The sequence below is a fragment of the Hyperolius riggenbachi genome, chromosome 2 (genome assembly GCF_040937935.1).
Source record: "Hyperolius riggenbachi isolate aHypRig1 chromosome 2, aHypRig1.pri, whole genome shotgun sequence".
Lineage (NCBI taxonomy): Eukaryota > Metazoa > Chordata > Amphibia > Anura > Hyperoliidae > Hyperolius > Hyperolius riggenbachi.
Window position 1 is genome coordinate 56,087,664 of NC_090647.1, and position 27,518 is coordinate 56,115,181.

General features: G+C 46.2%; 1 protein-coding gene and 1 pseudogene across 3 annotated transcripts in view; both read right to left on the bottom strand.

Moving 5' to 3' along the window:
• The window catches only part of DEUP1 (deuterosome assembly protein 1), a 75,600-nt gene that overhangs the window by 12,028 nt on the left and 36,054 nt on the right, over positions 1 to 27,518 (bottom strand). For 2 of the 3 annotated variants that reach the window (XM_068264899.1, XM_068264891.1), the window contains 4 exons: positions 27,185 to 27,439; positions 23,793 to 23,920; positions 20,997 to 21,090; positions 3,330 to 3,512 (listed from right to left, as the gene is read on the bottom strand). In XM_068264899.1, the coding sequence (XP_068121000.1) occupies positions 3,330 to 3,512; positions 20,997 to 21,090; positions 23,793 to 23,920; positions 27,185 to 27,439 (660 nt within the window). The remainder of the gene's footprint in view (positions 1 to 3,329; positions 3,513 to 20,996; positions 21,091 to 23,792; positions 23,921 to 27,184; positions 27,440 to 27,518) is intronic. The other variant, XM_068264900.1, reaches the window with a different exon arrangement.
• On the bottom strand, positions 11,070 to 11,189 carry LOC137555023 (U4 spliceosomal RNA; annotated as a pseudogene).

Sequence of the window (27,518 nt, forward strand, 5' to 3'; positions counted from 1 at the left end):
TAAAAAAAAAACAACAAAAAAAACTTCCTGGGAGGGGGAGAATATTGCCCACCAACAGAAATCTCTGTTGGTGGGCAGAAACGGAAGAGGGGGGGGGGGATTACTTGTGTGCTGAGTTGTACGCCCCAGCAGCAGATCGACCTAGATTTCAGATAGATCAAATCGATCAAAATCGGCCACAAATCGATCAACAGATTTGATAGAATCGATCAATGGCTGGAATCGGCTAGTGTATGGTCCCCTTAACTTTTATACTTTTCCTCATTTCAGGATTGCTTTAAATGAAAGCCCATCTAAAGTTAAAAATAATCACTGGGCTCACTGAGTACAGTACAGAAAGTGTAGTTTCACAAAGCAATAAGGTGCAGAGAGGAACGGTTTAATCAGAAATTCAGAAAGCTTCTTAAAAGGAAGACAGATCAGCAAGTATGATAAGGGATCAAAAGGACATCAGATGGAATTTTATATGAAAGACATTTTGATGACTGTACGGCCCCAGCTGTCTTCAGGATACCATTTCAGGTTACACTGCCCAGCACAGGAAATAGATTATACAACTGAGGAAAAGTTGTTTCAATTTTTCCTGCTACAGCATTGATCAGCGATTTGGTTGAGCTTGTAGCAATTATAGTATTACTTTAAAGTTTGTGTTTTTGTTCCATTTCCACCACATCTCTGTTGTCCCGTTGACTAAGATTTTTGAGTCAAATTTCCACAAAGATAGGCACCGCACTCCAGATGTATTTATCAGCTCTTATGCTTTATTGCATGAATAAAGTGACAGGCAGCGACAGCCCGCTGTTTCGGCCCATACGGCCTTTATCAAGTTGCCAAAGTGTCATATACACAAACATCAATCAAATCCCATTTATATACCCCCTGTTCCGCCCCTAAGGCGGAACTCCCAAGTGGTATGCAGATAGGGAAGGTAACGCGGACCTGATGGAGAAATTAACCACTTGCCGACCGCACGCTTATACCGTGCGTCGGCAAAGTGGCAGCTGCAGGACCAGCGACGCAGTATTGCGTCGCCAGCTGCAGGCTGAATAATCAGGAAGCAGCCGCTCGTGCGAGCGGCTGCTTCCTGTCAATTCACGGCGGGGGGCTCCGTGAATAGCCTGCGGGCCGCCGATGGCAGCTCGCAGGCTAAATGTAAACACAAGCGGAAATAATCCGCTTTGTTTACATTGTACGGCGCTGCTGCGCAGCAGCGCCATAAGGCAGATCGGCGATCCCCGGCCAATCAGCGGCCGGGGATTGCCCGCCATGTGACAGCCTGTCACTGGCTGCACAGGACGGATAGCGTCCTGTGCAGCCCGGTCACCAGGGGGGGCCAGGTAGGAGAGGGAGGGGGAGGATTTCGCCGCGGAGGGGGGCTTTGAGGTGCCCCCCCCCCCGCAACACCCGGCAGGCAGGAGCGATCAGACCCCCCAGCACATCATCCCCCTAGAAAAAAGGGGGGCGATCTGGTCGCTCTGCCTGCACCCTGATCTGTGCTGGGGGCTGCAGAGCCCACCCAGCACAGATCAGCTAAAACAGCGCTGGTCCTTAAGGGGGGGTAAAGGGTGGGTCCTCAAGTGGTTAAGATACATTCAAATTCTCCAATCGGATCATATGCTAGACGCACACCTACCAGGTATCTAATCCCATAGGGGAACCGCTGGTGTCCTTCCATTGGCTCAGTAGACAGTAATGTGCGCATCACGCTCCCAGCACTTCCGCAATCAAGTGGAACTACGTCATCGCCGGTCATGTGATCAAACCACATGACCGGACACTGGAGCCTATCATCTGCGCTAAGCGTCCTGGCCAATAGGAAGCAACCAGCCTCGGCTCTAAACAGTAGGAGGCGAGTCAAAAGTAAAGGAGATGCGCTCACAGCCAATCACGGCAGCGCCATCACCTAGCAACAATAAACATAAATAAAACCACGCCATACTCACAACTGCAGCCAAGTTAAAGGTTAAGTTAAAGTTAAGATTTTTGAGTTACCGGTATAGAAGTGATTTTGATGGGTTTGATTTTGTAAAAGTTACTTTGATGTTTTTCCCACGATCAATTCTAGCTACCTGTATAGGGCTTCGGGTAATATGATCATAGTAGGGTTGAACAGGGACATTTGTGGTCGAGTTCTCCCCTACAAAGTGATGCCTCTTCCTCTTTCTCCAATTTAAGCTATGTTGTTCTGAAATGTTTGCTTTATAAATGTGGATTAAAAAAACCGTGGGGATCAATGTTTGCCCATTTGTATTGGTGGGTGTTGGTCTCCCATTTGGGTGATTTTGAGATCCTGAGGTGTTGATGTAACACTTGCCAGCTAATGTAATTTTCAGTATTGCCAACTCACATGTTTATTTGTGTGTTTTTAAATGTATGTTTAAAGAGAACCCGAGGTGGGCGGTTGGGAGGGGCTGATGGGACACAGAGGCATGTTCTCTGCCTTATAACATGCCTCCGTGTCCCCACAGTGCCCTCTCTGCCCCCCCCCCCCAATCGCCACACTATAGCCAACCCCACCCACCCCCAAGATTAGGGACAATATTTGTCGCCATCTCGGAGGTAAACACAGGGAGAGGGATTCCCGGTTCAAAACGCCTGCCAGGGAAGGAGAGACGGGCCATGTATATAGATCTCCACTACAGGTAGTATGCCCCTAGTATAGGTAGCCTGGAATAGTTGTCTGCAGTATAGGTAGCCTAGTATAGTTGCCCGCAATATAGGTAGCCTGGAATAGTTGCCCCCAGCATAGATAGCCTAGAACAGTTGCCCCCAGTATAGGTAGATGTGCAGAATATAGCACACAGCGGAAGACGTGCTTTTATCTTACCTGCGTCCTGGAATCCACCGATGTCTGCAGACTTCCTGTCACGGTTCCCTTACTGCCTGGCACCGCTTCCTGCGTCACGAGAAACCATGCGCACAGGAAGCGATGCCAGCACTTGATGGAGTGCTGAGTGGTGACAGGAAGTCTGACATCGCTGGACTCCAGGAAGCTAGTGAGTTACAGGCAAGGGGAGGGTGGCGGCGTAGGCCGCCGGATGGGACACTCCAGCTGCAGGGGGGGGGGGGGGGGGGGGGGCATTCGTCACCCTCCCTGCACACTGAGACCCAGGGCTGGCTGCTCTCTGCGCTACCCCCACTCAACCTCAACAGTCTCTATTCCCCCCTTCACCCTTTTTTGGTGGCATCTTGTTTTTCTCCAGTCATCTCTGTCCTAAAGCACATGAAATCACCCCAGAAAACCTGGATACTAATGCTGTTTTCCTGCAGCTGCTTTCATGAATGAGACCTGAAATGGAAAGTAGCTATAAAAAGGTGCATTACTATACCTGAGCACTGATGTCCCCCGGCTCTCGCCCGTGCAGGCCACGCTCCAGCTCACAGACCTTCTCACTTAGGGTTGCCATAGTGACATCCTGCTGGCTTAACTTTGCAGTCAGGTCATGGATGTCTGCCCTCAGGCTGTCCAGGCCAGCACCACCAGGCTTTACATCCAGGAGATCTTTCCCCGCCTGTCATACACAGAACCAGAAGCGAGACGTTTATCTGGTGTCCATCCACAAGTCATACATTCCCGTCCTGACGCAAATGTATTGGGGGCATAAAATAACAGCCAATTATACTGCTACATTCACTAAAACGAACATTTTATTATTACCATCATAAAATCATAACACAGATCATTTTATGCCAAATGGCACAAGGTAGATGAACAGGCACAAAGGGGTCTAAAATCTTAAAGACTGAACCGCGCATGCGCAGGACTCTTACGGCGGCTGGCGTGATGACGCGCAGGGTGCGTGCACGGGCAACTTTAGCCGAAGTCACCAAATTACCGGAGCCACCAGCGGGACCAGAAGAAGAAGCAGGAAGATGCAGGGGTACCTCGTGGGCTATATGGGGGGGCTGGAGGAAGCCCCATGTAATCTGGTTTTCAGTTTTAATTACTGCTCAGGGTCCCTTTAAAGTTAGACTGTAAGGGAAAACCCTCTAGGGCAGTGTTTCTCAACATTTTATTGGTATGTACCCCTTTTAAAACCCTGTACTCGCCAAGTACCCCCATAGCATAGTAAACATTATCTCAAGTACCCCTTGACAAATATTATTATTTATTGTATTTATAAAGCGCCAACATATTACGCAGCGCTGGACAATAAATAGGGACACATACATTATAACAAGGGGTGACAGACAGAGAGGTAGCACACAGTTATACAACATAGCACAAGGTTATACCTGCAATCAGGGTATTGTTAAGCTTGGGGGTGTAATCTCCACAGTCAGCATACAACACATAAGCTGACGTGAAGGAGGTACACACACCAGCACAAGGGATCAGGATATCCCCAGTTTAGTGGAGGAGAGGACTGACTCCAATAGGAGATTGTGGTGCACAGAGCCGGTGCAGATCTGAACAGCCACAAACACTTTCGTAATAACGTCTCAGCGCAAAGTAGCGCTGAGCGCATAAACCAGGACTGAGGAGATCAGGACAGGTAGACAGAATGAACGCTTGCTAGCTAGCGATTACTTAGCGACAGCAAGCGTCCAAGACCAGACAGACTGGAATGAGGCAGCCAATGCGTTGCGGCGATGGCGTGCCTCACAAAGACAGGACAGGAGAGACAGGAATAGCAGGATCGAGATAGATGAACGTAACACAGATAAATATACAATAAGTATGTTTTCCTAGCGTATTACAATTACAGCTATCAATGAAACTATTCGTAACGTCTGACTAACATATGTATATATTGGCAATGAACCGATATATGACATAAGCAGGAACTCTGACTGAGACTGAAGTAATACAGGGAACAGGACTCAGAAGGATTCGCTATCTCTTCGCAGAGATGAACGCAATCCACAAACAGGACCAGGAACAGGATTCAGAAGGATTCGTTATCTCTTCGCAGAGATGAACGCAATCCACAAACAGGACCAGGAACAGGATAACTAGCTCAGCACGGGTGTTCACGATACGCGCAAACTACCAAAACGTGCTGGAAAACTGACTAACTGAACACAGGAAATAAACAGTTCGTGTACGTATATATCAGCGACACTGATATATTAACGTAACACGAATACAAGGAAAATAACAAAATGCGCAAGTATGCGTATATATTGGCGATGAACCAATATATGACACAAGACAAGCAAGTAGCAACTTCTAGAACAAGAGCAGAACTAGGAGGACTCGCTGACCCCTTCGCAGGAGTCAGCGCAGTCCACACGGACCAGGAACGAGGTGGGGCACGAGCAGAGTAACAGATAGAGTCTGAAACTATGATAGCCCATGAGGCATTGCAGGAAGCAGTTCTTTATACTGAGGTCATCCAATGGGAGCAGACCTGCAGATTCCCACACAAGTGAATGGTAATTAATCACAGGCTGATAGCAGGAAAAGGCAGACAATGATATGCAGCCTGCAGGAAAGGGACCGCCCCTCCACTGGAGCAGACAATGTTTGTTTACACAAAAGCATATTAAACTGTCATAAACTTCAGAGCGACTGCAGATGGAATCAGCAACTAGTTTAAGTGCAAACCAAACTATGCAAGCAAATGCATGTAATGACATTAGAACTGCTTGGTTTGCAATACCAGTGCAGTCAGCAGTAAACGCTGCAGAAGCGATCATAACAGTACCCCCTCCCTTAAACGCGGCCTCTGGACGCCTATGAAAACTGACATATTTCTCCTGAACCACCCAAACCAAAAAATCAGAAGTGGGAAATCCAGCAAACTGATCTGACTGAAAATTCATGAAGGTCGGATCCGTCCGACAAAACCAAATTCCCGAATCAGTCTCACCAAAACTAGACCAATTGGAACCAGAACCTACCGAACCATGCCCGTCAGCACTACAAGCCTCAGTGTGACACCCATCAGAACCACGACTTCCAGAAAACAACCCCAAGAAACTCTCTGCGCGATACCCACCGCCTTCCAAGGACTGTCCAAAAACGCCAAAGCCTTTGCAATGCCCACCGGAACTGTCCCTACCAACACAAAACCCACCGTTGAACCAGTCCAAGGTACCAGGACAAGTTTCCTCAGAGATCTCCCAGAACACTTGGAAGCTCCAAAGAGATCCCCACAGGTCAGAACGCCCCTTAGGCTCACATGGAGAACTATCAAGAACCCCTATGGAACCCAGGGCAACTCCAGAGTCAGGGTCACAAGGACAAACATCAAGATCAGGGCTTTTAGGGACCAGAACCATCTCCGGGCATGCAGGCCAACCGGCAACATCAGAACATGTCTCCACTAGGGAAGCACGTGAGCACGCTAACACAGACACATCTGGGCAGTCTGGCATACGAAGCACATCTGGGCACACCGGCACAAGAGAAACCTCTGGGCATGTCAAGGAACTGCGAACCTCAAAGTCAGTCAAGACAGGACCGAAACCAGAACTGGGCAAAAAAAATTCATCATGACTAGACTTCATAGTTACTGGATTCTCACTAAAAACTGCAGGATCAGACTTAGATGTCGCTGATTCCAGCAGGGTTATTAACAAATCATGTTCAGGGGCATTTACAAGACAGGGCAAATCTTCTGATGTATGCACTGAACTAGACAGGGTTCCCATAGCTTCTTCTGGACTAGACAGAGACTCATCAAATACACTGGACTGGAGCTCATGAAGGGCTGCAAAACAAGTCAATATTGCAGCAATCCCCACTGAACTAGGCAAAACTGAGTAACTCACTGGACAGGAAGGGGGCTCTGGAACTTCTGCCACACCGGCCAGAGAACCAGAATTTTCCAGGATACAGGGCTGGGTTTCAGAAACACTCATTAACCCGGACTGAAATTCTGAGATTTCTATTATTTTTTCCAGCGAGTCAGAATTATCCATGTTACAGGGCAAGACTTTTGAAACATTCAGAGGACAGGGCTGGAGTTCCTCGGCTGTTACAACACTGGAGAGGGACTCAACAACATTGGTTAAATCAGACTGTGTACAGGGCAAGGTATCTAACACACTTGCTGACGAGGACAATATTTCAATGGCTTCTGCTTCGCTGGGCAGAAATTCATCAAGTTTTATTAGAGCAGACTGTAATTCCAAAACAGCTGCTAGACAAGTGAATATTACTGCAACACCAACTGAGGTAAGCCGTGCTTCAGCCTCCTCTGCTAAAGGGTTTAAAGTATCCAAAGTACTGGGTGAAGCATAAGACTCTGCGACCACAGCTTCACTGGACAGGATCACTGAACAGTCCATATTGCAGGGCAAAACCATGGAAGCACCTGCTGGACAGCATAATGATTCTGTGACCTGAGTTTCATTGGAGAGATCTACTGCACAATTCATGGTACAGGGCAAATTTATTGGAAAATTTTCTGAACAAGGTAATAATTCTGCGATTTCAGGTTCACATAGCAGATGCTCTGAGCTATTCACGAAACTAGAGCGAGGTGTAGAAACAGGAAGATCAAGACACAATGTTTGCGCATCTGAATCACCATTCATTTGTAAAATTGGAAAATTCAGATGCTGGGGTTCTGAGTTTACTAGACAGGATTGCTGGGACTCGGAAACTGATGTAGTGCATCTATTGGCATCTGCTGGATCAGACAGGAGTTGAACTTTATTAACACAGGTAATTTCTGCAGAAGTGTTTGCAGAGACAGGCAAGATTTTTCTGGTGTCTGTTTCACTAAACAAAGAGTCATGAGTACTGGCTAGGCTGGACTCGAAAGTCAGCAGGACCTCTGGGTCCTCTGCTGAGAAATTTGTGCAGGGCAAGATTAAGGAAGTATTAGTAATTTCTGTCTTACTGGGAAGTAACACTGAGTTATCCATGGTACAGGGTGGAATTACAGGAACTTCAATTTCACACAAAAGGAGCTCAGAATCACTCGCTGAATCAGCCAAAGGTGCTGAAGCAGGCGAGTCCTCAGAAACTGAGGAAGTGGAACAATCTCCACTTGACAGTGTGTCTTCCCTGGTATCAACTGATTGAATTGCATAAAAATCGTCCAGAATCATTCTCCACACATCGATCAATGGAGCCACAAAGTCATACCCACACACACCAGTTTTTATTAGGTTATAAGCAGACTTAATGCATGCATTCAATACTAATTCACTTTTTGCACTGTAAAACTGACAAAATGAACTTGCATCTTTCTTCCATTCATAGACCAGAGCTTCCATCTCTCCTTTCTCAAATGGAGGATCCCATGCATATTTAACAGCTGAGCATTCCGGCTGATCATAGTTTGCAAATGTGTTAGTGGCAGAAACATACATTGGGTTATTTAGCAGGTGATTGGCCAATTTCTTATTCCTAAGGATCTCCAATACCTGTAGCAAGTATTGAACTGTAGTGTATGCAAATTTCCCTTGCTGCACGAATAAATTGATCTGTTCAATACTCTGTAATATATCTTCATAATCATATTCAGATAATTCATTTAAACAAGAACCTTTATTTTCCCTGGCTAGCAATGAAAGTTCATTAGTAGTTTCATAGGTCCATTTGACTCCCCTGAATGGTGACTGAATTTCATTATCTGCTAATGGTGGAGTCTCGTTACAGATCTGATGCGCAGTCGCCAAGGGCAACGACTCCGCTGATTGTAACGCTTTTCTTTTGGAGCGTTTACGTTTGGCTTTAGACCCTGCTGCCTTAGCAGAAGAAAAGTTATCAGAACAATTATCTGCTTGCTGATTATTTTTGTAGGCAGTAGAAGGAGCAGCTGATTGACAAGCTGCCAGGAGCTTATCAAAAGGGCTAGGCAAATCGGTTTTGCGCAGCCAGTTATGGATCACAAACGCTAGAAATTCCAGTGGTCTTTCTTTTAAATTGGTATGATCCAAGACATCGTAGGCCCACTGAAACAATCTTCCCTTAAATAAAACATAAACTAGCTGGGGGGCCCACGTTGAAACAGGAGTAGCCTGGAGCTCAGGATTGGCCAGGAACCTGGCACATTAAGAAAAAAACTCATTTTCTGTTTCAGAATTGAGCTTCTCAAATTTCTTAAAGGAACAGGAACCAAAACAAACAGTGTCATTTTTGCTGGGAACCCCCCCCACAATGGGGATTGGTAAAGGGGCTATCATAATGTTAAGCTTGGGGGTGTAATCTCCACAGTCAGCATACAACACATAAGCTGACGTGAAGGAGGTACACACACCAGCACAAGGGATCAGGATATCCCCAGTTTAGTGGAGGAGAGGACTGACTCCAATAGGAGATTGTGGTGCACAGAGCCGGTGCAGATCTGAACAGCCACAAACACTTTCGTAATAACGTCTCAGCGCAAAGTAGCGCTGAGCGCATAAACCAGGACTGAGGAGATCAGGACAGGTAGACAGAATGAACGCTTGCTAGCTAGCGATTACTTAGCGACAGCAAGCGTCCAAGACCAGACAGACTGGAATGAGGCAGCCAATGCGTTGCGGCGATGGCGTGCCTCACAAAGACAGGACAGGAGAGACAGGAATAGCAGGATCGAGATAGATGAACGTAACACAGATAAATATACAATAAGTATGTTTTCCTAGCGTATTACAATTACAGCTATCAATGAAACTATTCGTAACGTCTGACTAACATATGTATATATTGGCAATGAACCGATATATGACATAAGCAGGAACGCTGACTAGGACTGAAGTAATACAGGGAACAGGACTCAGAAGGATTCGCTATCTCTTCGCAGAGATGAACGCAATCCACAAACAGGACCAGGAACAGGATTCAGAAGGATTCGTTATCTCTTCGCAGAGATGAACGCAATCCACAAACAGGACCAGGAACAGGATAACTAGCTCAGCACGGGTGTTCACGATACGCGCAAACTACCAAAACGTGCTGGAAAACTGACTAACTGAACACAGGAAATAAACAGTTCGTGTACGTATATATCAGCGACACTGATATATTAACGTAACACGAATACAAGGAAAATAACAAAATGCGCAAGTATGCGTATATATTGGCGATGAACCAATATATGACACAAGACAAGCAAGTAGCAACTTCTAGAACAAGAGCAGAACTAGGAGGACTCGCTGACCCCTTCGCAGGAGTCAGCGCAGTCCACACGGACCAGGAACGAGGTGGGGCACGAGCAGAGTAACAGATAGAGTCTGAAACTATGATAGCCCATGAGGCATTGCAGGAAGCAGTTCTTTATACTGAGGTCATCCAATGGGAGCAGACCTGCAGATTCCCACACAAGTGAATGGTAATTAATCACAGGCTGATAGCAGGAAAAGGCAGACAATGATATGCAGCCTGCAGGAAAGGGACCGCCCCTCCACTGGAGCAGACAATGTTTGTTTACACAAAAGCATATTAAACTGTCATAAACTTCAGAGCGACTGCAGATGGAATCAGCAACTAGTTTAAGTGCAAACCAAACTATGCAAGCAAATGCATGTAATGACATTAGAACTGCTTGGTTTGCAATACCAGTGCAGTCAGCAGTAAACGCTGCAGAAGCGATCATAACAGGTATACAATGCGTTTTACAGAGACCCGGCAAAGCAAGTCCGAGTTAGTCCATTAGAAGGGTGTCATTGCTGGGGTAGCAAAATTAAGAAGGACACACTAAGGGAGGGGGCAGCCCTGCCAAGGCTTACAAGCTAAAGGGAGGGGGGGGGGGGACACATAAGGTAGGACTGTGGAAAAGGTGGTTGACTGAGAGAGATAGAGTGTGGTAGATGTGGGGCAGGCCAATTTAAAGAAATCTGTTTTGAGGGCTTGCTTGAAGGTGTTGAAGGAAGGAGCGAGTTTGAGGGGGAGTGGAAGGGAGTTCCATAGGGTGGGGGCAGCTCTTGAGAAGTCTTGTAAGCGTCCATGGGAATGAGAAATGCGTGGGGCGGTCAGGCGGAGAACACTGGAGGACCGGAGGGGGTGGGTAAGTATATATCTGTTGACGAGCTCAGAAATGTAGGTTGGGCAGGTCTTGTGCACAGATTTGTAGGTAAGGCACAAAACCTTAAAACTGATCCTGAAGCTGATAGGGAGCCAGTGTAGGGCTTCGCAGAGGGGAGAAGTGGAAGCAGAGCAGAGCGGTGGGAAAGATGGATGAGTCTAGCTGCTGCATTCATGACTGATTGAAAGGGTTCAATGTGTTTTTTTTTTTTTTTTCAATTAGCAATAATCGCGCCTCGGATAAACCTCATTGGCTACGATACTGCCACTGCGCATACTGCCACTGTGTTTTAAGGGGAGGCCAGATAGTAGGGCATTGCAGTAGTCAAGGCGGGAGATGATGAGGGCATAGATGAGAAGCTTGGCAGTGTCCGGGCTCAGAAAGGGACGGATTTTGGAGATGTTGCGAAGGTGGAAGTTGTAGGTTCTGGTAATATTTTGGATGTGGGGGGGCTGAAGGAGAGGGCAGAGTCTAGGGTGACGGCCAGGCAGCGGGCCTGCGAGGTAGGGCGGATGGTAGTGCTGTTGATAGTGGTGTGAATATCTGGGAGGGGTGGTGCAGAGTGGGGCGGGAAAATTATGAGCTTAGTTTTATCCAGGTTTAGCTTCAGGAACCTAGCTGAAATCCAGGAGGAGATGGTTGATAGGCAGGAAGAGACCTTGATCATGGTATATATTGAATCGTAATACATGATAATTGGTTCTAAACAATTTCTAAGCATTTACTATTGCATTTAATTTGGTGTTGTTTAAATACGATTTATCATTTTCTAAAATGCCAAATTGTTTATTTTTGGTTAAGTATGTCAAGCCCAAGTACCCCCTGGAACCATCAGATGTACCCCCTTGGGTATGTGTACCACACGTTGAGAACCTAGGCTCTAGGGGATACTTACCTTGGGAGGGGGAAGCCTTTGGATCCTACCAAAGCTTACCCATCCTCTATCCCGGCGATCCAGAGATGGAAGCCCTGGTAGTGCCTGAATTATTTACCTTCTCCCGTGCAGGCACAGTAGCGGCTCTACAACCAGACTGGATCCGCTCTACAGGTGCAGCGCAGTAGAGCAGACCCGATTTAGCTCTAGCGATTTCTGCCACAGTCCGAGCAGAAAAAGCCGATCTAGAACTGCTGGTGTATAGTGAGCTTATACATTTTACAGAGCCACATCAAGTCTGAAACAGGCTGTATGCATGTTGGATTGATGCGGTTCTGTAAAAATGTAGCTATTGGCTCACTAAGATGGAAAAATGACACTCAGCGTTGCTTTTTAGGAAGAGGGATTTTCGGTCTCTTTTTAGTGGTTATGGGTCACCACTGAGCTGTCTGGGCATCCCTTAGTACTGATCCAAGCCCCATTCCATACAGCCACATCAATCCTTGCCATGCACTGATGAGGACCAGAAAGTCTGAAACAGGCTGTCTGCATGTTGGGTTGATGTGCCTCTGTAAAATGTATAAGCTATAGGCTCACTATACACCAGGGGTTTTGGATGTGTACCTGGCTTTAGAGGCATATAGAGATGATTTGAATATACAATAACATTTGCAAAGTGCTTTTCTCCCACAGGACTCAAACCTCATAGATATGTCTGCGATCGATACAGGGTTGCAGGCCGGACTGTGTTACTGAGGAAATAGGTGTTCATAAATGCCAGACTAAACAGGTGGCTTTTTGGTTTGAACTTAAAGGGGTTCTGTGGAGGTTCATAAAAACAAAAAACACTTACCTGGGGCTTCTATCGGCCCCCTGCAGCTGTCATGTCCCGCGCCATCCTCATACGATTCTCTGTTCCTCGCCGACAGTCCGGTCTAATTATTCGTCTAACAAGACAAATACTGCTCACTCCTGCACGCATCTTCAGGAGCCTACTTTGCAGGCACAGTACGAAGTTTTCTTGTACTGCACCTGCGCAGCAAGCTCCCGCAGCTTAGTTAGAAGCTTAATCAGACCGGGACTGGATCGTAGGAGGACAGCGCGGGACATGACAGCTGCAGGGGCTGATAGAAGCCCTTAAGTTAAGGTAAGTGTCAGTTTTTTGTTTTTAATAGATTCCAAAGAACTCCTTTAAATGCTTCCAGGGATGGAGATGCCCCTGATTGGGTATGGCAGGGAGTTCCAAAGTGTAGAGGCAGCATGACAGAAGGCTCGGTCTCCAGAGGTTTTGAGGTGAACACTGGGGGTGACCAAGTTTTTAAAACTTTTTGATCTAAGATTTGGGGGGGGGGGGGGGGGGTGTTATACGACAGTGACGCATCACGGGAAACCACAGTTGCTCACTTAACACAGAATCATTGCAAATACCTTCTGTTCTAAGAAGGCAAAATTATACTCAGCATTGCATTTTAGTAGGAGGCCTTTTCGGTCTCTTTTAGCCCCCTATACTTTCCCAGTGGTTTCTAGGTCACCATGAGCTGTAGAGTTTCTTAAATTGGACTTTCAGAATTCTGTTTGTTTACCATCACCTGCTGTGCTCACAATAATAAGCAGGCAGATGGCAGCTTCTGTTGTCATTAGAAATAACACAATTGTCCTTAGAGCTGTAATGCAAATAACTTGTCCCTCTGGCTGCCTCCACACTCATTAAAACTGTTAAGTCAGCCGCTAGCGAGAGAGAGAGAGCGGTAAAAAAAAACTCTGAAAACTAATTACCGTATATGCTTGTGACAAACAAGCATTTTTTTCATAACACTTGCATTACAGATATTATTCTTATTGAACCCGAGTCCATTGGCTCCACTCCTTCCTCCCTCACTGAGCGGCTCTCATTGGCCAGTCATGAGATACTGGTGGCAGGACTACAGGCCAGGGCATCAGTCTAGTGACAGCTGGTGAACGAGATTTCAATTCAAAAGTTTTTTGGGTAATGCGCTCCCTCTATATATCTCCACCTTAGCCAGTAACTGAGACAGGTTTGCATCACCCTGAGGTAACCCCTCAAAACCTCCTTCTGCTGTTAGAGTGCTCAATCCTATATAATAAAATGCCTGTGTCCCTGCGTGTGCCTCCTGTCTTGTGTAGCTGGGTCAGAGCTTTTTGCTACTGCGCATGTGCACAGCACGGACCCAGCCTCACAGAGATAGGAGGACGGGGCCAGGGAGCCGTGCATGCGTGTGAGCGGGCGGCCGGGTGTGCGCGTGCATGTGTGCGGCGGGTGCAGTGCGCAGTAACACGCGGCGGCGAGAAACACAGACCTAGAGCCCGTTTTTAAACATTTTAAAAATTAGACACACCCCTTATTTGAAAGTAAACCAGTCCAACAGTTACGTAGAAGGACATAATAATGCAGAGTTGCTTCTATAAGAAATGCTCAGCTTCGGATGACGTAGTTATCACAGAAGTTAATGTCAAAATGGGTACGATGAACGATTTAAGTGACTTTGATGATCGTCAGTGCAAGAAGAGCTGGTGCTAGCATCTCCGAAATGATGACTCTAAAGGCGTGTACACAAGCCAAACTGTAGCAAACGACAGGTCTGTCAGACCCTCCCGCTGGGTGGAATTTCTGCCGACAGTAGCACGTGTGTACACGCTGTCGGCAGACTGATAAGGCTGTTTCTGACAGATCCGCTCAGCGCCCAGCGGGAGGGTCTGACGGACCCGTCGTTTGCTACAGTATGGCATGTGTACGCGCCTTAATGCTAAGAATACACGGCTCTAATTTGAGTTATTAAGATGGCTCAATAGATAATTTCCGACATGTCCGATCACCGTTCGAACGTCTTGCCGCTCGATTTCTCATTGTAATGAATTGAAAAAAAGATAAGAAAAACGAGCAGAAGATAAGTGAAACGAGCAGGCAAAACAATCGGGCGCAGAATAGAGCGCCAGAATTGACCCGTGTATTCCCAGCATTAGGATTTTCTTGCCCAACAGTACCTCGGGTGTTTACAGAGTGGCAGTTGGGAAAAAAAAAAACTTCAAGCAATAAGGGCTCATTCACATCATTAGCGCAGAATGGCTGTGCGATCGGAACGCAACGCGCACGATTGCATGCCATCTGCGCCGCTATGCGCTGTTGATCCCATTCACTACAGTGAATGGGTCATTGCTGCACTTGCCCGAAAAATGCTTGCAGCAGTGCGACAGCGCATCGCATCTCAAAGGCAGAAGTGTTGTCTACGCACTTCTGCCATTCTTGCGTGTCACACACACCATACCTGCTGCCGAAATGTGCACAGCAGCGCGTATGATGTGAAGGAAGCCTCAGGACTATTCTGGTCGAAAAAGACTGGTGAACAAGAGAGGTGAAAGGCATTATTAATGGCCTCGATTCATCAAAGTCTTTGAGATACATTTTTCCAGTTTGTTAAATTACCGAATCAGAAGTTTATCGATTTCTAGTTGTATTCATCAAGGTTTTTCCGCATTCGGTGTGAATTCGATAAAATATCGATAACAATTCGGTAACCATTCAATATTTCCATTTTACAGCAGTAATTTAACACAAGGCCATAAGATTCCCATGGAATTGTGGGTAAAAGGCAGTCCATTGAACACTACGTAGCAACATTCTGAATAGGGCTTAACACCTGGACCAGGATTCTGGAAGTGGCTTGGGACAATCCCACAATTTCACCAGCTGCGGCTTGATAGGAGCCTTTTCTAAAAAAAAATATAGTGCAGCTAGCAAATTAGTTAACCCTGGCACTGCCTGTGTTCTCTTACAAGATGATTCAAGAGAAATGCAGATGCCCTGGTATAGCAAATAAATCCATTCTCTTGCAAATTGATATGGTTCTAGGCCTTATTCTTGCCCTTCTGCGCCTTTGAATCACTCTCAGCTGATACATAACCACTTCAAATGGCTCCATCATCTCTGTCAGCAATGATCTGACAGGAATAACGACAGAGCAGTGAAGGAGATAACTAATCCTAAATGTAACGCTAAACCACGCCCACTTTCATTTTCATGAATTGCACTTTCTTCCGTTTTAACGCATCCCTAATGAATGATTACAGAATTATTACCGAATGCTCGCTAACAGCTGTAGATAAATTTGATGAATCCTGAAATCAACTTAACGAATTCGGTATTTTACCGAACTGTCGTTAACCAATTTGATAAGTCTTGATGAATCGAGTCCATAGTCTGCAGCAGCAGAAGGGCAACAACACGACAAATTACAGCAGAATTCAATGCAGGTGCATCATAAAGTTTATCCCAACGCACAACAAGACGGACTTTGCAAAGTATGAGCTTTAGTAGCCAGAGACCATCGAGAGTGCCTTTGGTATCATAGAAAATAGGAACAAAGACGCCTGTTGTGGGTCCTTGCCACCGTGCTTGATCAGTCTCATCAGGAACATCACTCAGTGTTTAAAGGATACCCGAGGTGACATGTGACATGATGAGATAGACATATGTATGTACAGTGCCTAGCACACAAATAACTATGCTGTGTTCCTTTTTTTCTTTCTCTGCCTGAAAGAGTTAAATATCAGGTACGTAAGTGGCTGACTCAGTCCTGACAGGAAGTGACTACAGTGTGAACCTCACTGATAAGACATTCCAACTATAAAACACTCTCCTAGCAGAAAATGGCTTCTGAGAGCAGGAAAGAGATAAGAAGGGCCAATAGGTAATAGATTTTAGCTCTGGCATACTTCAATGAATGTGTCATTGAGCAATGCGCGGAGATGAACAGAGGCGCCGGTAGGATAAAAAGCCAAAAAAAGGTTTAAGATTGTTTAGGTTGCGGTGGTGGACCAGCCAACCAAAAACAGACACATGTACTGTAGGAATTCAAATAATGTACAATTTATTCATTTACTCCCAATGAAAGTCGCAACGCGTTTCACGGGCGAGAACCCGCTTCTTCAGGCAATAAAAGACAGGAGCAATACACAACATGTACTCGATGAGTTGCTTGGCACCTCTGTGTCACACAGAGGTGCCAAGCAACTCATCGAGTACATGTTGTGTATTGCTCCTGTCTTTTATTGCCTGAAGAAGCGGGTTCTCGCCCGTGAAACGCGTTGCGACTCATTGGGAGTAAATGAATAAATTGTACATTATTTGAATTCCTACAGTACATGTGTCTGTTTTTGGTTGGCTGGTCCACCACCGCAACCTAAAGAATCTTAAACCTTTTATTGGCTTTTTATTCTACCGGCGCCTCTGTACATCTCAGCGCATCTAGAAGTCCACCCTTGGTGGAAGGGTGACATACCCTATAATTTCCTCCTATCCACAGAGAGCGACGTCTTATTCCTGAGTGGGGACAGGCTTGTTCTCCCCACCTGCCTTTACAGTGGTTACCTTGGAGGTAACCCCGGTTTGTGAGTATATTACTTACTTTTCATAATACATTCCCTCCATTCCTATACTTACTACACTATATTGGGCTCTCGGTCTTCTACCCTTATGTCATTGAGCAAAAACAATAAAACAGTTAAAACTTAAAAAGTAGATTTAAACATAAAATAAATCTGTGGAATATCTTAAAAAGTTATTTTTAGGAGAAGGAAGATAGATACAATCAATTATTTCATTCGTTTTTTTTCGCCTCGGATGCCCTTTAACCTGCTTCCATGGCCAGCACAGTCCCCTGATCTCAATTCTATTGAGCATTTGAGGGACCAAGTCCAAAGATCACGTCAAAGCTTGGAAAATGCCACCATCCAATCTGACCCAACTTAGAGCTGCCATTATGTCAGCATGGGCCAACATTCCTCAGAAACGGTATCAGCTTCTTGTTGAGTCGATGCCAAGAAGAATATCGGCTGTAAAGATGGACCAACTCATTATTAGAGGGGGTCTGTTTCTGTGACCTACAGAAGCAGAGAATCGTCCTCTCTCCCTTCCGAAACTGGATCACAGTGCAGTATACCCACATGATGATAACAACCCCAAACACACCTCCAGGACAACCACTGCTTTGCTAAAGAGGGGTAAAGGTGCTGGACTGGCCAAGCACGTCTTCAGACCTAAACCCTATTGAGCATCTGTGGGGCATCCTCGAAACAGAAGGTGGAGGAGAGCGAGGTGTCTATAACCTCCACCAGCTTCATCATGGAGGAGTGGAATAGTATTCCATTGGCAACCTGTGAAGCGCTAGTGAACTCCATGCCCAAAAGGGTTAAGGGAGTGCAGGAAAATAATGGTGGGCACACAAAATGTTGACACTTTGGGCAGAATTTCGACATTCTTCACTGAGTGTACTCACTTTTGTTGCCAACAGTATAGCCATTAATGGCTGTGTGTTATTTTGGTGGAGCAGCAAATTGACTCTGTTATACAAGCTGCACACTAACTACATTGGCTATCATTCATAAAGCATTCCCGCATGCAGAAATGCTGAAAACAGCCGACTTTACCGAACACATAGCAAGATCTCCATTCATAAAGGCTCTTTCCGCATGAAAAGCCGACATTCCTGAGCAGAGCGATAAATCACCGCCTTGTGCGGTGTCTATCGTAACAAATGTAACAAAATGTTAATTCATAAAGATTTCCGCAAGCGGCATGAGGACGGGAAATACCGCTCCCTTGGATGTGGCGATAACAATGTTAAGTTAATGGAGACACAGATCTCCCAGGCAGCTGCAGTAGTGCGGAACATGGAGAAATGTATCAACTCGGCAGCTTCCTGTGTTTCCGCAAGCCTACCACCTGCCTACTGCCAGCCTAATTGGGGGGAATCTCCGCACTGCTACCACAACTGGCAACATTTCTATAAATGAGCAGCCAGAAGTCTAAAATACCGAAAGCTGTGTTTTCCCGCATGGATTTACTTTACCGACCACACTTTTATGAATGATAGCCATTGTATCAAAGCGTCATATCTTCAGTGTTGTCCGATGACAAGACAAATTAGAACACCTCTCACGTTTTTGTAAATATCTTTTGTGATATTCTGTAGATATAGCAAGTGTTTCTTAAACTGAAACCAGGTAAATTAACGTAAAACTGAGTATTCTGAATCATTTAGTCCACTCTTCTACATGTTGTTGAGTTGCCTCTTTAAAGCGTGATTGTCAGCCATAAAATCAAATTCCATTTACCCACTGCTCCGCGTTTATTATGCAGTCTACAACCTGACCCTGCATTGCAAGCACTCCAATATAATCAGAAAGGCTTATGCTGTAATACATCTCATCTCAGTCAGCCTGGCTCTATTTGGTACAGTAACAATGAGAGGGAAGCTTGGTATCTCCCCTCCCACACTCCTGCTCCTCACGGATTGGCTGAGGGCAGTTCAGTGTGACACAAGGCTGAGAAGGGAGAACCTGCTGAAATATGATCTATGCCGTGCTCACATGTTTACACAGCAAGCTAGATATGACAGTGCAGTTTCAAGGAGGAAAAAAGAAAAAGAGTAAGGGAGCAAATTACATCAGAATTGGCTTCAGTCAGAGGCAGTAAAAAAAAAAAAAAGTTTTCTCTTTATTTACTATATAAAAATTCACTGAAAAAAAAATGGACAGTACAATACATATGTTATGTAAGTAGAGAGAGTGAGTGAGTGAGTGTGTGTGTGTGTGTGTATTTTTCCCCCGGGATAGTATGACTATCCCTGCTGCTTTAACCTCCCTGGCGTTCTATTAAAATTGCCAGGGAGGCTGCGGGAGGTTTTTTTTTTAATAAAAAAAAAACTATTTCATGCAGCCAACTGAAAGTTGGCTGCATGAAAGGCCACTAGATGGCGCTCCGGAGGCGTTCTTTCGATCGCCTCCGGCGCCCAGAATAAACAAGGAAGGCCGCAATGAGCAGCCTTCCTTGTTTTGCTTATATCGTCGCCATAGCGACGAGCGGAGTGACGTCATGGACGTCAGCCGCCTCCGATCCAGCCCTTAGCGCTGGCCGGAACTATTTGTTCCGGCTGCGCAGGGCTCAGGCGGGTGGGGGGACCCTCTTTCGCCGCTTCTCGCGGCGGATCGCCGCAGAGCGGCGGCGATCAGGCAGCACACGCGGCTGGCAAAGTGCCGGCTGCGTGTGCTGCTTTTTATTTCATAAAAATCGGCCCAGCAGGGCCTGAGCGGCGACCTCCGGCGGTAATGGACGGATATACTCGTCCATACCGTCAAGGAGGTTAAAGTGAGTCTGAAGCGAAGTTCAAGAGAAAAAAAATGAGATACCTAACGAGAGGGAAGGTTACATGTCCTACAGAGCATTCCCGCTCCTCCTACGGTCTCCGTGTTCCACCGCTGGCTACCCAGTTAGCAGTCTCTGACCGATGGGTCGGGAACTGTTCACTTCCGCAATCTTCATGAGCACGGCATAGATCATATTTCAGCAGCTTCTCCCTTCTCAGCCGTGTGTAACAGTGAACTGCCCTCAGCCATTCAGTGAGGAAAAGGAATGTGCTACCAAAAAGGCGCACCGCTCCATACTGCACATGCGCAAGCACGCATTCTTGTGTACTCGCATTACAGAGCAGCCTGTTTTTTGGGAGCACCCGGGCTCCTGAAGATTGCCAAAGCCTCCAGCAACGGTGGAAGTGAACGGGGGAGCCAGCGGTGGAACGTGGAGCCCGTAGGAGGAACGGGAATGCTCTGTAGGACCCAGAGCTTTCCCTCTCCTTAGGTGAGTATTTTTTTTTTTTTTACTTCACTTTGGACTCCCTTTAAGACTTGCAACCACACCAGAGACACACACACACCAGAGACACACCAGAGACACACACACACACACCAGAGACAGACACACACACACACAAAAACACACCAGAGACAGACACACACACACACAAACACACCAGAGACACACACACACACACACCAGAGACACACACACATACCAGAGACACAGACACACACACACACACACACACACACACACCAGAGACACACACACACACACCAGAGACAGACACACACACACACAAAAACACACCAGAGACAGACACACACACACACAAACACACCAGAGACACACACACACACACACCAGAGACACACACACATACCAGAGACACAGACACACACACACACACACACACACACACACCAGAGACACACACACACACCAGAGACACACACACACTACACCAGAGACACACACATACACCAGAGACACACACATACACACACACACACACACACACACACACACACACACACTTATCCGCAATACTCTGGATTACCTCGTTCTGTTCACAATGAGACAGCTTTGCCCTCTTCTGAACCTGCTCTCTGTTCGCAGCTCTCTCACTTGTGCGCACATCTGACTCCTTGTAGCTGAAACAGGAAAAAAAGCGTGTTTTCTGCTGAAATACAACTAGCGGGTACAGGCATCCAATTTAATTGCTTTTCATCCAGCAGGGATCCGTCAGCAAGCACAATTTTTAATCTAATTAATCCGTGAACGAAGTGGAAAGGGGGAATTGTAGCCCATTATGCCCTGGAATCTTCTAAGACACTGCAAGTTTTATTGGAAGCAATCAAATTGTACCTGTCACTTACTAGAGGACAGAAGTGCAGTAATTATGCAAAGAGTGAAGATACGATGTCCTCCTTTTTAAATAATTCTCAAGAAGTCTGAAGCATGATGTAAAAGTTTAACTCCAGCCAAGCTATGAATAAAAGAAGGTTAAAGAGAAACCGTAAAAAATAATTTAACTTCATCCCAATCAGTAGCTGATACCCCTTCATTGATCACAGTGGACAAACAGGATGCAGGAGAGGAAAAATAGATTGATAAGTAGACTACAGGGGAGGTAAGTATGAGCATGTTGATTTTTACTTTTAATTTTCAGATCAGGTTTTCTTTAAGCAATGGTACACAAAATAGTGATGTAACCATGTAGGTATAAATATAGCAGACAAGGCATTGAAATGAGTCCATATGGTGGTGGAGAAGAGCCCACAGGGGTCAAATAGGCTTACCACATAAGGGGTGGAAGAGAGGGACATATAAGGGGTGTGGGGTGTAAGCCAAAGGGAGGGGTTGGAGCTATGACAACGGCAAGTAAGCAATGGTGAACAGATGGGTTTTTAAAGGGAACCATAGATGAAATAAATAAAGATTTTATACATACCTGGGGCTTCCTCCAGACCCATACGCTCTGATCGATCCCATGCCGCCATCCTCCGCTGCCCGCAGTTACGTGAACCGGCTCCCCGCTGCTCCGTCAATTGGAGCCAGTCTAAGCTGTTTGCGCATCTCTGAAGCAACCGCTGGAGAGTATCTCTCCAGCGGTTGCTGCAGAGATGCGCAAACAGTGCACTTCCCTTACGCTTAGAGGGTGCACTTCTCCTGCGTAGCTGGCTCCGATGACGTCAGTGATGGGAGCCGGTTCTCGTAGCTGCGGGCAGCGGAGGATGATAGCATGGGATCGATCAGAGCGTATGGGTCTGGAGGAAGCCCCAGGTATGTATAAAAGCTTTTTCCCGTCTAGGTTCATCTCTGGTTCCCTTTAAGGCCTGCTTGAATGAGTTGAAGGTGAGGGCGAGCCTGATTGGGGAGAAGGTTAGGGGCTGCTCTGGAGGCCTTGCAAGTGATGTGAGGGGTAGACATCTGTAGAGTGTTGAGAGCATGTTGGAGAGTATCTCTGGACCAGTTTGGAGATGCATGAAGGGGAGGTATAGATGGTGGATGGATCTGTATGCCAGGCAGAGTATTTTAAATGTAATTCTGAGGGGGACAGGGAGCAGCTGAGGAGGATACTACCGTATGTTTCGGACTATAAGACACACACAGGTTTAGAGGACAAAAACCAGGGGAAAAATATATATACTAAAACCGGTGCATCCATGGTGAATCGGCATCTTGTGGATTATGTCCCCTTTGTACCTCACGCCTCCTTGTACCTCGTGTCCGCCTCTGTCCTCCTTTATGCCCCTTTGTGTCCTCTATGTTCCTTTGTGTCCCCATGTCCTCCTTATGGGCACAGTACAGGGAATCCCCAACATTGCACCGAGTTGGAGGTTTGTATTGGCCGGCGTTCACAAGTCAGAAACTCCCTGCATTGGGACTATAAGACACATTGACTTTTTTGTGAGTCTTATAGTCCAAAATATGCAGTATATGCTAAGATCATTGGGTCATGTGGCTGCCTGTTCTAAAAAATAGGCAGCTTCTTTCAGGCAGCACCCAGTCACTGTATTGTCTTTCCCTACAAAAAATTTTTTTGTCAGCTAAAACTTCTGTTCTTAAAGGACACCTGAACTAAGAGGTATATGGAGGTGGCCATATTTATTCCTTTAAACAAAACCCTTTGCCTGGCTGGTATTGTTTAAAAGGAAATAAATATGTCAGCAACCTTATCCCTTTTAGTTCAGATTCCCCTTAATTGCAGCCCACAGTGGTTAGCAGTTAGCCTGGTGGATCAACTTGGCAGAATGCTGGCTAAGGGCATTGTTCTTCTCGCTCAACCCGCCAGCTCTGTGATGCTGCTCATGTGCTGCCTTGTAGGCCCTCTTCCCCCCTGAATAGCAGCCGAACACAGTGCTAGCCTGGAGGCTGGCAGCCTATCGTACAGCCTCAGCCCCACACTGTTCAATCAATTGTACGTGTGTAGTAAAAGGCTTTAGTCGCGTTAAGGAAATGTTCCTTGGAGGAAAGAGGAGACGGTGGCTTCAGGGAACAAACTAATAATTCCTTCCTTTTTTTGTATATCGCTTTTCTCCTGTCAGACTCAAAGCGCTTGCAAGGCAGCCACTAGAGCGCACTCAGTAGGCAGTGTTAGGGAGTCTCGTCCAAAGAGCTCCTTACTGAATAAGTGCAGCTTACTGAGTAGGAAGAGCGAAGATTTGAACCCAGAGGCAGAGCCCTTAACCATTACACTTTCCAGCCCCCGCTACAAAATACAGGGGAAGCAACAATTTTCAACAGTTCTCAACATATTTAATATTTCCCAGTTTAATTACCCACTGCTCACATGATCAAAATGTCTGAGAGTGTTTACCACCCCTGGCCTGAACACCAAAGTAATCCTTACCTGAGCTTCTGAACTTGTGAATTGTGATACTGATCCACCTCGGCATCTCTCTCTCTGTGGTCCAGCTCCAAAGCGCCCACCAGGTCGTCACGTCTCCGAGGTTCAGCTGCAGCTTTACTTTCCATCCTCTAGGTTGGTAAACACGGGAGAAATTAATGGTCTAGCGTCAGGTTTTAAAAGCCCAACTAAATCCAAAAACTTAGCAAGGTAAATTCTAACAGACACAATGATAAATAAGCAATATGCAGAAAAAAGTACACAGTGTAAGAATTACACAGAATACTTGTTTCGTGGGCCAAATGTGCTTGGAACTACAGTGTTAGGGCCGGTGTACACCAAAAATCCCTAGCGTAATCGCAAACGGTAAACCTTTTTGAAGCAATTTTTTGAAGCGATCCCAGGCATGTGCCTAGCGATTTTCCAGTTATGCCTATCGATTTTTGAAGCGTTTTAGTGTAGCAATTTTTTCTTTTTTTACACTTTTTTTACTCTTGGAAAATAGCTCTGTTATAGCGTTTTTTAGAGCAATTTTCCACTTTCCTATTCTTAACACTGAGGCTGAATCACCTCCAAAATGCTGCAGGACCTGCGTTTGCATTGGGGGGGGGAGGGGGAAATAACATTGCTCTGGTGTGATCCATCCCATACACATACATCAGCCAAGAGCTTTTTGAATTGCCAGCGTTTTAAACAGTGCTCAGAAGCGTTCTAGGTGTGCACCTAACTTACTTTCTCTACCTTTTGTGATCCGACTGTTTGAGAGGATCAGATGTGACATACTAAGTAGAAAAAAAACTTTATAGTTAATGGGTATTACATGTGAGCAGTTACAGGACCTCATCTCTGCTAACAGGAAATAGCTGTAGAGGTCTAAGGCCTGTATGGATAGGTGAAATGCTGCAGACCAGCAGAGCTGCACAGGGCATTTTACAATATTAAAAGTCAAATAAAGGGACTTTCTTCTAACCTGCTCATTCACCCCTCTCCTCTGGAATGCCCTTCCACAACACACCCGTGACTCTCCAACCTTTAATCTCTTTAGAGTCTCCCTCAAAACTTACTTTTTCTGACAAGCATACACTCTACCTTAGGCCCCTCCACCTTTGACCTCTAGCCAAGTTGCACTCCTACTAGATATCCTTAAAGTACACCGCCTCTAGGTATGAATATTGTATACTACCCAACCTCTTTTCTCTCTCTCTCCCCCCCCCCCCCCCCCATTCCTTTAGATTGTAAGCTTGCAAGGGCAGGGCTCTCTCCCCCTTTTGTGTCTTGGAATCTGTTACATATTTTATTCACGTTTCTTTTGCCACTGTAATTAACAATTCCGTATTTTGTATATTGGTGTATACCACTGCCATTAATATTATTATTATATACACCGTGTTTGTTTCTTACTTTGTACTTTTTACCCTGACAAAGCGCTCAGTGGGCGGGCGCAACGCGTAGGTGGGCGGGATCACATCCTGCTCTGCGTTTGAATGCTGCTACCAGCTGATCAGCTGTATGGTTACTTGATTCTCCACGTGGCTACTGCTCCCCATTGCCGATCTCTGGCTGAATTGAGCGGTAAGCTGTAGGAAGGAGACAGCTCTGGAAGACCAGAACAGGCTGCAGTCGTGAATGGTCAAACTGACATGATGACATCGGGTTGGTGAGATACCAGCCGGGACCTGTTGGCTTTTTGCACACCTATTAGTCATTCATAGCGAGCAAAGAAGTGGCCTCCTTCCGCTGATTGAAGCTATTTATCATCATACACATCCTGGCACCCCCTGTCTCTCCACTCTGAAGATAACCTGGAGTGTGGTGGTACCGGTACCTGGAGGAAGCCCCAGGTAAATGGATTTTTTAATTTATAAAGTCCTCAGATGTGTCTTTCAAGGCGTAGTGAACTATGTGCTGTTCCTATTGTCACCAAATAGTTTGCATACGTTTTGCATCCCCTGAGCAGTTGCATTATGTTTGTATTCACACTGTCAGGAGGTGCCAGTGTACAATATGCTGGCATTACCCTCCTCTTATTGCCTGTGTGCAACTCTGCAGGGAGGGAGGAGAGGACTCTGGCCCCCCAGATGCAGGCCGGATTCACAGAGCACGCGGGTAGTTTGCCCAGCGCCGCTAGATGAAAGTCAGCCAAGGTGTCTGATAATGACCGATTCTGCCAAGAATCTAGCTTCTGTACAGCGGCCCCCTATGCCCCTACCCCACACGCCTTGGTTGAGCGCTGGCCAAGGGCACTATTCTCTTACTTGCCCTGCCCACCCTGATACTTCCTCCTTCCAAACTAGAAGGAGGAAGTATCGGAGCCAAATGAAACGCATCCCGTCCAGCTGTCCAGTGCTGAACACGTGTTTGAGTCTTGAGCACCATAATGCCGAATTTGAACAACACTAGTCTGTACAGACTCGGCCCTGCATTGTTTTTTTTTTTTTTCATATATCCCATGGTTTTATTTTATATTTAAACATTTATAAAGTAGATTGAATGTTTTATTATCTCTGCTAAATGGCAGTCTATTAAGTGTCTCAGAGCTAAGAAACAACCTTTATCTATCTCTCCCCTGCCCTCAGACGTTGTATCCTGCCAGAAAAAACGTTACGTTTGTAATTTCAATAAGTTAGGATTAGTACATTCCCAACAAGCAACCGACAAGACAGAAGCTGTCACTTCCATGCCAAGAAATTAACTATTTCAGGCAGAAAAAAAAAAAAACAGCCTGGTTATTTATATGTTTCACACAGTAAATATACATGTTTATCTCACCTTGGGTACACTTTAATACATTAAAACCTAAAGGATTTATACTCACCTGGGTCGTCCTCTAGCCCCCTGAAGCCAGTCTGCTCCCTTGCCATCCCTCCGTTGCGCTGCTGTCAGCCGTGATAAAGTCCCCAGCTGAGTCAGTTGGGGAATACTGCGCATGGGTGGTCCCAGCCATGTGCACCCCAAGATAGTGCTCCCATTGCAGGAAGTGTGATGCGCATGTGCCATTCGTGAAGACTAACGGTTGCACCAAATGCTCTCGGCCATGGGTGGGCCATTGGGGGGTGCACACGGCTTGGATCTGCGCATGCTTAGTGGCCCGCAACCTGGCTGGATTGCGGACTCCACAGTGGCACAATGAAGGAGACCCGACAGACATTGAGGGAGCCAACTGACTACAGGGGGCAGAAGGAGGCCTCAGGTAAGTATAAATCCTTGTGTTCGCTTTGTCTCAGGTCTACTTTAAGAAAATGTGCGTGATTCTGCATAGACCAAGAATGATTTGCACCTCATTGACTATTCATACGCTATTAGAACACCGCTGTGTATTTAGATTGTAACCTGTAATCTATCATGATGTGATTTGCTGTAGTGCTGACAGGCTCTGTCTTCCTTCCTTACATTACCTGGCAGCGCCTCTGACAATGGCTCAGTTCCTGCAGGAGCCGCTGATTCTCCCCTCTCAGAGAGTCTCTGCTTAATGTCATTTCCTTCACAGCAGACCTGAGCCCTTCAATGATGACCCTGTCGCTTGTGATCGTCTCCTGCGAGGTATCGAGCTGGCACCTCAGCCTTCTGATTTCACTCTGGTTATTGGTAATGAGCTGTCCCTGCAGCTGTGCCCGGCTGGAAAGCTGCTCCTGATAGCTCCGCGACTGACTCTGCATCGTAACAAGGAAAGAAGAAGGGGGGGGGGGGGGACAACTTGTCAGATCAGAGTTACACATCCAACTCTTTATT